General features: G+C 35.4%; 1 protein-coding gene across 1 annotated transcript; it reads left to right on the forward strand.

Moving 5' to 3' along the window:
- Positions 1–7,235: 7,235 nt before the first annotated feature.
- LOC135226122 (uncharacterized) lies at positions 7,236–9,149 on the forward strand. Its single transcript, XM_064265571.1, has 2 exons — positions 7,236–7,347; positions 7,881–9,149. Exons 1-2 carry the CDS (start codon positions 7,261–7,263, stop codon positions 8,772–8,774), a joined length of 981 nt encoding a protein of 326 aa, XP_064121641.1. The 5' UTR covers positions 7,236–7,260; the 3' UTR covers positions 8,775–9,149.
- The last annotated feature ends 2,360 nt before the right edge of the window (positions 9,150–11,509 follow it).

Raw genomic sequence — 11,509 nt, forward strand, 5'->3', positions numbered from 1 at the left:
ACATGCGACAAAAGCGCTAGTCAAAGTTACCAAGGTCGAGTTGGTTTGATGCCGACTCTAAAACAACGAATAGCTGAGCGCGACATGGACTTGTAGGTGAGAGGCGGCTTTAACTTATACCTCTCTTGATAGCGTTGTGGGTAGAGAGCTTCATTCTACGTCCTATAATCTTAGTTGCGTGGTTCGCGCACATAGGCCGACGAATTTCTTGTCAACTAAATAATTCTCCTTCGGTTAACATATATGAAAATATATTACTTCTGAAGTAGAGAGAATTAGATATCGAATGACACTTGTAGCTTAATGCACACACACACACACACACACACACACACACACACACACACACACACACATATATACTAGATATATATTTATATAATATATATATATATATATATATATATATATATATATATATATATATATATATATTATATATATACGAAATTTTAAAATAAAGGAATAAGGTAGAATGAAAAGGGAGAACTCTTTGTCTCCAAAGGGGATGTTGCTGTTATCCCATTCGATAAGAAATCCTTGCGTGTTGTTTTTTTTTTTTTTTTTTTTTTTTTTTTTTTTTTTTTTTTTTTTTTTTTTTTTTTTTTTTTTTTTTTTTTTTTTTTTTTTTTTTTTTTTTTTTTTTTTTTGTATCACACCCCACCACTGAACGGGTATGACTTGTCTTTTTTTTTTTTTTTTTTCTTGTCCAGACCACGTATCGATTGCATCATATTTCGACATAAAGCATCGAAAATCGTCCATGACCAAAACGTTTTGCATAGCATCTCATGATATCATGTTCAGGAAGCGACGTCACTTTTCTTGCGAGAATATTCTATAATTTGCTTTTAGTTTAATAGAGATTCTTATTGTCTGAGACCGTGTAATGTTAATGATTATTAATAACCATAATCTCTCTCTCTCTCTCTCTCTCTCTCTCTCTCGTTTTTAAGGGAATCAAGATTATTGCAGAGACCTCGTTCCCAAAATGTTTTGACGTCACCTATCCATTTTTGGGTCGTATTAATCCAGTAGTTTCCATACTTGCATTGAATTGGTTATTTGGAGACTAATAATCGTGTGATGTAGATAGATGCTAAAGATCTCTCTCTCTCTCTCTCTCTCTTTCTCTCTCTCTCTCTCTTCCCTTGGAATTTAATTTTTACAGGAACGTAAAGATGTTATAATTGGTCACTCTCATTGTTAATTGAATTTTCATTTCATTGCTATCAGTTGTGGAATATGAACAGACCGCGCAATAGGGTGTATATCGTAACGGCACCTATAAAGTGTGTTCAACTGTAGGTATTATGAAAGTTATCTTTTGGTAACAATTCTGCAGAAACGTAATGTGAGCTTAATTTTTAACAATTGTTAAAACTATTTTTGAAGATTGAACATAGGATATTCAAACTAGTGATTACTTTTTTGCGTTTATTTTGCAAATTGTTTTTTATGTGTGATTTTTATATACATTCTGTCTTACCATTTCTTAGTTTTTTCACATTGTTGGTGGTGAATTTGATACAGTTACATATTGTGTGTTTTCGTACTTTTGCGTTCACAATATGTTTGATTAACTTAGGTGTTTCTTAATGATTTAGTATTGCATACATGATCTAATTAAACACTTGTGAATTAATTTTCAATTGCTTGGATTTTCTTTTCAAATCTTAAGTATTTCTTAACAGTGAATTTTACTTGGGGAATTTAATTTTTTAGTTAATTTCATGACAATTAATTTTTTTAATGTTGTTTAATGATTTAATTCAAGAATTAATTAAATTTTGTGTTGTTTTAAAAAAAAAGTTTCTCAGGGTAGTGACTCCCACTTTAACAAAAATAAATATTTGTATTTAAAGCTTTTAAAACAGTGATTCGTTTATTGGCCACCAGTGATAGGTTGTGCCGTTTCCTTCAGTTTTCTTAAAGTGACTTAGGACAGGGGGAAATACTTTGACTTAAAGTGTTTATTGGAAGTGATGCCCTTAATTAACTTAAGCTTATATGAATACCTCACACTTGCTTTAATGAATTTTAGCCTGATTTCTTGCACGTTTAACAAGCTTTTAAGGGGTCACTATTGGCTTTAGAGTACTCAGTCGTATTTTTTCTGTTATGAATGTTCAAGTGTCTAGCTGCTGTGAGGTAATTCTAGGTAACTTTATATTTTATGCTTGGTAAGTGTAATAACCAGATATTTGGGGGCTTCGTCACAGATTTAATCGATGGTCAGACCCGGGAAGATAGAACAAAATATCACTCTGGTTTATGGTTTATATTGGTGGTGTTAGGGATATATTTTGATAGGAGAGTGACCATACTGTTGTTTTTGCATTTCGTTTTATTGAATTGTTTGTCGAATAACTTAGAGAAAATGGCTCTTTTCAATGTTCAGGAATTTTTAGCAGCTCCCATCCAAGAGTTATCTGAATCCACTCTGAGTAAGGCACAGTGAGGTGCTTTAGCGGTGGCATGTGGTACTAAAGTATAGTATTATGATAAAGGCGCAAATAAGATGTATTGCTATGAAAGCATTAAAGGAATCTGGGAGAATTGTTGATGAATATGAGTTAGAATTGGCACAAGAGGCTGATCTCATAAATAAACAAGAGGAAAAGAAAGAGAAAAGTGATACAGAGTTAGAGCTTAGATCCATAGAATCAGAAGAAAGCTTGATTAAGCTGAAGAAGAAAGAGAAGATAGAGAGAAAAGAGAAGGAAGGAAAATAGAAGAAGAAAAAGCAAGGTTTGACTGTGAGTTGGAATTGATAAGAACTAGATCCATATTGCCTGTGACACCGTCTAACCATACCCAAGGTAGTCATGACAATGTATTTGATGTAGTAGGAGTACAGAAGTTAATCCTTAAGTTTACTGAAGAGGCTTCAGATTAGTTCTTAGATCACTTTGAAAAAGTAGCTCCAGGTATGGGATAGCCAGAAGATAGATGGTCAGTCTTCTTACAAAGTGTCTTGATGAGTAAAGGGAGAAGTGCTTATTTAGCCTTATCAGCTGATCAGTGTAAAGATTATGAGGTACTCTAAAATAATGTGCTACAGGTTTACCAGATGACTCCAGAATATTACAATGAAAGATTCAGATCTTTAAGAAGGGATAAAAAGATAACTTTCCAGGATTATGCTTACAAAGTGAGAAGGTGTTTTAAAGGATGGTTGGAGGCTGCTAAAGTTAAAACTATGGATGAACTTGAAGAGGTAGTTGTTCTTAAACAATATCTTAGAGGAATTCCTGAACACATAAGCTCCTATGTAAGAGAGACAACGAGGTTAAGAAACTTGACAAAGCTGTTACATTGAGTGAAGATTACAATATAATCAGTAGCAAAAGGAACTATGAAATCAAGTACCATAATCAACGACGCACAGGTTTTAGGTCTCATATAAGTTTTGGAAACAAATTTACTAATGGGAATCCTACAAGTGGTAATAACAATGCAACGCAAGGTAATACCCCTCAGCAATCGAATTTGAAATCCTGAAGACAGTTACAGAAGACTCATGTTGCCTGGTTCAAGTGTGGAAGAGCAAGACACCATATGTAGGAGTGTTATCAAACACAACAGCAGTCAAAGGCAGTTGGGCAAGTGGTAAAAGTGATTAGGTGAAACAGACTACGAAGAGCAGTGTGGAGAAGAATGAGACTATAGGGAGAAGACTTAAACTAAACAAGCTGAGTGTTAAGCAACCAGTGGAAACACAACTCCCAGCAGTGAGTGGGTGAGCAGCTTGGAGGCATTTAAGCCATAGATCCATGAGGGTACGCTAGCAACTCAAGGAGGGAATGTACAGGTACAAGTTAAAGTATTACGTGATACCGGGAGTAACCATAGTGTGGTAGTAGGTGGTGCTCACTCACAGTTGGAGAAAAATGTCACAGGAGATTCAGTTATTTTGAAAGGTATAGGAGAAGAAGTAACTCCTTTATGCCACTTGCACCTGTCGTGTGAATTGGTGACAGGGAATGTTGATTTTTATGTAAAATGCTCACTGGCTGTGGAAGGTGTTCTTTAGGGTAATGAAGTTGGTAGTGTGCCATTTGTTCCTTGTCCTATAGTGACAGACAAACCGTTGAGGTTTTTCTGAGTAGCAGTGGGGAGGGGCGGGCATTCCTTGAGTCCCTTTAGGAGTTCCCCTATATGTTACCATTGTTTTTGCTCGTCCTAAAGCAGTCAGAATGTGTGAAACCGTTGATCATTTTACCGAACAATAATCTCGAAAAATTACATGTGATTGAGAAATTGTTAATTAAGCCAAGGGGATTAACCAGGATTCCCTTAGAAAGACATGAATCCCATTGTGGTGACATAAGGCTAGTCATCCCAGTCTGTGCTGGGCATAATTCCAGGCAGACTACACTGCTTTAATTTTTAAAGAGTTGCCCACTGAAAAATGTGGAAGCATTGATAACTGAGCATCTTTCCGATTGCCATAGCAGGAATAACTTGGGGGCTCAAAATGTTCTTACATACGATAATCCTCAGCACTTTACAATGGGTTCTTGGGAAAAATTATTTGGTTAGCTCATTGCTGTACTCTTTTCCCTAAATCCACACTTACAAAAACTTCCATGGGAAGAATTCTCACCTTCCTTCAGATTTTGCTTCGTTCCTTTTACTGCCATCGTAATGTTACTTTTGTTCTTTAAATAATTTTGCCTTTAATGAGACGAATATAGAAAGTTTATTAATTCACTGCTGTGTTTTCTCTAATGCTGAAAAAAGTAGCAGTAGAGCCATACTTATAAATCCAGCTTTGTGAATTCTTGGAAACCCCAACACTATTTTCAACGCAAATTTAAAACTTCTAATAAATATTTTGGGAGCATGATTAACAAGCTGATGAACTTTATGGGTTGTTCATCATAATGATAACAATAAATTGTCATTTCTGAGTGTAATAGTAAGTGAGCTCGTAGACCTTTTTTGTTTTTTCTTATAACCTTTGGATTGCGACAGACGAAAAAATGGAAATATAATCATTCATTTCAAAGTAGGTGTTAAATCATTTTAAGTAGCTATAGGTAAGTGTCCTACTGTATACTACACTGAAATTCGATAAAGTGAGGGAAAATTAAATCTCCACATTTTCAACCCAAAATATTCCTTGTCTTTTAACAATGTATCTTAGTTGGATACAGGAACATGGAAGAACATTCAGAGAAGTTCTAAAATGCCTTGCCACAGTTCTCTTTATTCAATGACATCATCATTATCATCCACAACACATTTCGTATCATTTGTTCTCCTCTTTTTCAGTATTGACTTTTCAGGTAGCTAACGATATTGAGCATAATATCATGAGATGCTAGTTTGAAAAACAGATAGCCTAATCAATTATTTCTCAGATGTATTTTAATATAAAGGGGATATATTGTTCTCGTATATATATCAGAAGCTACAGCTCAGCGTAAATCTCTATGAAGAAAATCATCAAAGAACTTTATAATAAGGAAAGTAAGTAGAAGACTTGATTTAAGGTTAAGAAAGATATGTCTTAACTAACAAATCCAAGTGTATACTTCATGCAGAGAAGAGCAAACCAGAACCAGACATGCATTAGATGCTGCGGCAAAATTCTAACAACACGGAAAGTGAAAATGTTGAACGTATAGATCAAGTAACAGGGTTCGCCTTCAGTCTTTTTCTCTCTTTTTAATATATGATGGACAGCCCGTTGCTGTTCTCTTGCAATTACTAAAGGCAAGACAAGAAATGATTCAGTATCAAAACTCATAGATTCTGTTGCACGTATAAAAAGGGTAGGTGATTTCATATTTAGTCCTTCGGTCAACAAATACAAAACTGTCAGTGGCAATATTTATCTATTCTCGGCATTCTAATTCTAGATTAATCTAAATTATAACTTTCTCTACTAACAAACCATGAGAGCTACTTTAATAGAAATTCATATTTGTAAGTATATACATATATATATATATATATATATATATATATATATATATATATATATATATATATATATATATATATAATATATATTGTGATAAATCTCATTTTCTCTCATTCTTAAATCTGGGAAAGTGACTTTTTGCACTCCTAAAAGGTTGTGTATGAGAGAATGAGGTTATAACAAACAATCTATTACTGGGGAGGAAGAATTGACTTAAAACTCTAGAACTTTAGTATTAAATGAACTATATTTACATTTAAATTGCGCGATCAGTAATGCAAACCTGAGGGATGGATGGAAGTAGGCCCAGAAATTAATGGAAGGTGGTTGATTGCAGGTCAACCTGAACACGTTGCTGGGAAATGATCCAGATACAGAGATAAAATTTGCACAGAGCGAGTTGTTATTTAGTCCAGGCGTCGTTTTCCAAAAGTTCCCAAATTTCCTCTCACAACCAGGCATGGTATTTGTGTCTACAAAGAGATTGCATTCTAGAATCAGTACTAAGGCGATGATACACTAGGGGATATCTTATTATCACTACTAGCAACACATGGGGAATTAATTACAGCATCGAATCAAATTTGGGAAATGAGAAGCTGAGCCAAGAGGGGGAGGGGGAAGTTGCCTTGTAAAGAATGAAACGGAAATACAGACAAAAGGCAAAAAACAATAACTGGCTGCGCTCGAAATTTATCCAATGACAGTACCTGGGCATCCGTGATCTTGTTGTCTTCTGAATTGGTGATTGATGCTATGGGATATAAAGCAACATGTGGGAAGTCCCCAGATTAGAGGGGGAGCGAAAGGGGAAAGAGGTGCGAATGCGTCGCCAGGTAGAGGGCTTTTGAGGGCAATGAATCATAGTTCACTTCGTTTTAACATCTCTGGCATCGAGATGACTCCGCCCCTGTGGGATTTATTCTATGAACAGCCAAGCGGGACAACTAGAGAGGGGCAACTAGAGAATGTATGAAATTCCTTTCTAAAAGGGTGTTACTTCGTTTGGTTATGGCTTAAATTTAGAACAATATATATATAATATATATATATATATATATATATATATATATATATATTATATATATATATATATAATATATATATATATATATATATATATATATGTGTGTGTGTGTGTGTGTGCGTGTGTGTGTGTGTGTGTGTGTGTGTGGTAGTGTGTGTATGTGTATCTTTTTCTTTAAATAGTATTCTTATTAGAATATCAATCATAGCAAAAACCGGACCTGTCTCAAACAAGGTAACGACATTTATTTTCTTGTTTCCGGACGAAGTTCTCCCGATGCCGGAGGTCCAACGAAGAGATGCCAGGGAAGGCCAAGAGAACCCTCCTCTTTGTCGCAGTGACTCTTTTAGCTGTTATGTGTTTACTTCCTATATACGATGTACAGGTAATTAAATATGCGAATTTCCCAGTTGCATATTATCTGTTCTTCCTATGCATAAGCAGCATACTTTTTACAAACCACATATGCACAAATATATCTCTACAGCCATAGATATCGATGTCAATAGTTAAGTCATGTGGAGAAACCAGGAGTAGGTAGGTTAATCAAAACAATATTTGGAACATATATTAGGCCAGCGACCAATTCAAAACTCAGAATTAGATTTTTCTTACGATTGAAGAAACTTGATCAAAAAGTATAGTAAGGGTTGAAGCTATTATTCCCAAATATATTGTTCGACTTTTTTTTTATTCATTCTTCTAAATCTCTCTCCATACGTATAATGATTCTGCTCTGAAGAGGACATTTTTCTTAAGCTATTTATTCGTTAGCTCCTGGAAAACCTAAGATTTACAACAGGCTTATTAAATATTAGAATAATCTGTGACATTAAAAGGTTTTGATATGTTGTACTCTGCAAAATATTGTACTGATTATATTTGCAATAGTAATGTCGGTGTTATTATCATTTTCAGGAATTATCGAATTTCTCTTCGGAACGACTGGATAAACTGTATCGCATCAAAGGTCCTCTTTCTGGCGTCGACGACTGGCTTGTAAAATACATGAATAAGACTCATCTTTTCCCTCCCTCAACTGAGCCTTATAACCTCTCAAAAGATGTAAGCTATTCTCTTAATGCCAGGGGGGATACATGGTCATACATCCACCGCTTTCTGAGGAAGATGTTCATTGACGAGCCCCCGGGATTTTTCCTGGAAGCCGGAGCCCTGGATGGGGAGTTTCTGTCGAACACTCTTTGGCTGGAAAGGACGCTTGGATGGACTGGTCTGCTGATTGAGCCGGATATGCAGAGTTTCCGCCTTCTTCAGAGGAAACATAGGAAAGCGTGGACGTCTAATGCGTGTATCTCTAAGGAGAACTATCCTGTGGAGTCCTACTTTGTGAATCTGAAATCCAGGGATAATATGCATGATCCTTGGTGGTACCGAATGTATTATCCAGCAAATTCCCATCTGTTCGGTACAAATATCACTCCAGATAACATAACGGAATATTTACCAGCAACGGAGCATTACTCACTCGTGCAGTGCTTCCCTCTGATCACCTTCGTTCAGGCGCTCGGTGTCAAGAAGATAGATTTCCTATCTCTGGATCTTCAAGGAAACGAAAAATTAATCATTAGAAACTTCCCTTGGTCTGCCGTAAAGGTGCGCGTTGTTATTATCGAAGACCAAACTCACAAGTTGGACAACGATTTCATAGAATTCATGAAGAAGAGCAACTATCAATTAATCAACGGAAATGATTTACCCAGAAGTCAAGATCATGTCTACATTAACAAAGATGAAATTGATTTACTAGAAAAATTTACGTCAATGAAAAATGATGTAACGAAATTGACATAAAAGTACGTTCGGCAGTTATAGAATTGTAATGAAAGTAGGCATTGGCAAGGCAATGAATGAAAAGTGCGACGTTATTCAGTGCTCGCTAGAAAAGTCCTTGTGCCTCAACCCTCCAAAAGGTGACGTGATATGAGTTCTTTTATGCAAAGAGCTTAAGGAAGGAAAAGTGACGGGGTCATTAGTGCTTTTCCACATGTCGGCCATTCATGAAGAATCTTTGCATAATCACTCTTTTTGTCGTTTGTTCAGGTGCCGAGATGGTTTCCATCTTGAAAAGTTTCTCGTCCCCAATAGGATTAACAAATCATTTTGAATAATGAATAAAATGTGAAATTTGTTATAAGTGTATCTTTTGTATCTTTCCTTTAGAGGCGTTTGGCGTCTCTCCTGTTGTCTCTCCTGTAGGTTGCGCTATGTTATGTGAGATTATTTTTATGTCAATGAAAGGAATCTAACCTATGGATAAAAGAAAAGAAAAATCTTCAAACTCATAGAGCACCTGTAAGATTGCCTTTAACTACGAAGGTTTTTTTTTTTTTTTTTTTTTTATATTAGATGATAGGTTCTTCACAGCCCGGTTAATCTAATGTCCTTTTACACCCTAGTGTTCCAAAGATGACTGGTCGGGTATATTTATTTAATGCATGCATTTCAATATTATCTAGTCTTCCTCAAGTATGACATTGTACATAGTATAAAGATTAAACATCGCCAAGATCCTACAAAGACGACTCAATTATCTTATTGACAAAAACTAGACCTTTAACTATCTGTTTAAGAGTTCCAAAAAGAGTTAATACAGTTTCAAGATAATCTTCCAGTATTTACCAAATAAAGATCTCCCATAGCACAATAATATATTACTGAAATAAAAAGAATTATATTAAATGTCTATAATAAAATACTCAGAAATATTTCCGAAATATGTTAAAATTCTAAAGCTGCCGAAGTTGGATATCACAGGTTAAAGGAGGCCCAAGTTGGTGTAGCCACCAAATGTCTGCTTTGAATTGTCCTTTTTTTCTTCTCCTTTTAGTTATGCGTAATTACCTTCTAAAGCTATTGAAGTTATGAGCAGTCAAACCTCTTGGCAATAAAAAAAACTACTGATTTATATGGGTTCGGTGTTGCAATGAATATGCATTAATCATGATATGGTTTGGGCAGGTATATCAACATCAGTTTTTATATATAAAATACGAATTTGATACAAAGCATAAAATTCTTATAAGTATTGTAATCCTTTAAAATACGATGTTTTGGTGAAACTATGCATTGTTATTATTTTCCTAAAATAAAATGTGCTACGAAGTTCTCAAACTTCATTCAAATCCTCCCAATGAGATTTCAAACATTCCGTTAACGGTTTGTTTTCAATCTTCTTGTAAACTTCAGTTACGCGAATATTTATGTCAAAAATGGAATTTAGTACTGAAATCTAAAGTACTCTGAATTATGTATTTTTCTTAGAATTGTTAACTTTAAGACATTTGTTAATCTGATGGTAGTTATCTCGGCTATTTTCTCAGATTAAAGGAACTTTTGTTAAAAAAATATGAACTATCCCTAACCGTAACATAATATGCTGAAAATTTTTAAACCTTTTTAATTATCAGTTATCTTGAAAAAGGTACCTTTTACGCTTAAATTTCCTTTTACAAAATGTAACCAGGTATTAATTAAAGATTTTATGTCCCAGCTGCTTTCTCAGTCATAGAAACTGAAATACGAAAATGCTGGAAAAGCAAACAAGAATTTGTATATTCTGGGATAAGGAACTATATTGAAAATTGTTAAAATACTTTTTTAGGACATTGGGTAAAGCAACTCAGGTGGATTTTAGTGCTGCTCTCCATTTAGTAAATCACAAGGCCCTTCAGAAGCTCAGAGTGAGTGGACATGTTTTAGGATCACTTTAAGATTTCCTTACAGGTAGCCAGAAGCGAGTTGCTGTGGATATGATCTTTAGTTTCCAAGACCTATTGCGTCTGGAGTTCCACAGGGCAGTTTTCATGGTCCACTGTTATTTTAACGTACACAAGTGACATGGTTGTTGGCCTGGAAAACAAGATTGTACAGTATGACGATGATGCAACACTTGCAGGTGCAGTAAAGTCTCCATTTTTGAAAAATAAAGCTGTCTTCAGCCTCAAACGGGACATGGACCGGATCAGGGAATGGTGTAGTCTGTTTCCCACCCCTTACTCCCCTTCAGGTGGATGGAACTTTGCTGAACGAGTCTGAAGCTTTAACCATTCTAAGTGTAACCTTTGACTCACATCTAACTTTTTAGAAACATCGAATGAAAGTTTCAACGAATGCCGCATGGAAGTTAGGTATTGTTCGTGAGGCCTCATATATTTATAACAGAGATAAAATCAAAGCAACCTGTTTCAGGTCTTCTGTTCCCCCCTTACCAGAGGATACTGTTCTCTGATGTGGACGTCTGCTTCTGCCACAGATTTATCTCTTGTAGATAGAGTGGTTCGTGGTGGTAGGTTTCTCTTTCCTAATGGCAGTTACAGTTATGGCTTCGACCATCGATGGACTGATAGTGTCTTGTTTGTCACTTTTTCACAAGTATTATTTCAACAAAGATCTCTCACAATCACAATTAATCCCTGATCCCTTTTATCTGCCGAGAGCAACCAGATTCGCTGAGTATAGCGGCACCAGTATGCAGAAAATGTGCCTCGCTGTCGAACTTTTAAATTCCAGAGGTCCTTTATTTCTCA

The sequence above is a fragment of the Macrobrachium nipponense genome, chromosome 14, assembly GCF_015104395.2.
Source record: "Macrobrachium nipponense isolate FS-2020 chromosome 14, ASM1510439v2, whole genome shotgun sequence".
In the NCBI taxonomy this organism is placed as follows: domain Eukaryota; kingdom Metazoa; phylum Arthropoda; class Malacostraca; order Decapoda; family Palaemonidae; genus Macrobrachium; species Macrobrachium nipponense.

What these genes read in the sequence shown, in the direction of transcription:
- LOC135226122 (XM_064265571.1), top strand. Translation starts at nt 7,261, where the DNA reads ATGCCAGGGAAGGCCAAGAGAACCCTCCTCTTTGTCGCAGTGACTCTT. An exon ending in TTCCTATATACGATGTACAG is followed by an intron (nt 7,348 to 7,880) that starts GTAATTAAATAT and finishes TATCATTTTCAG; the next exon opens with GAATTATCGAATTTCTCTTC.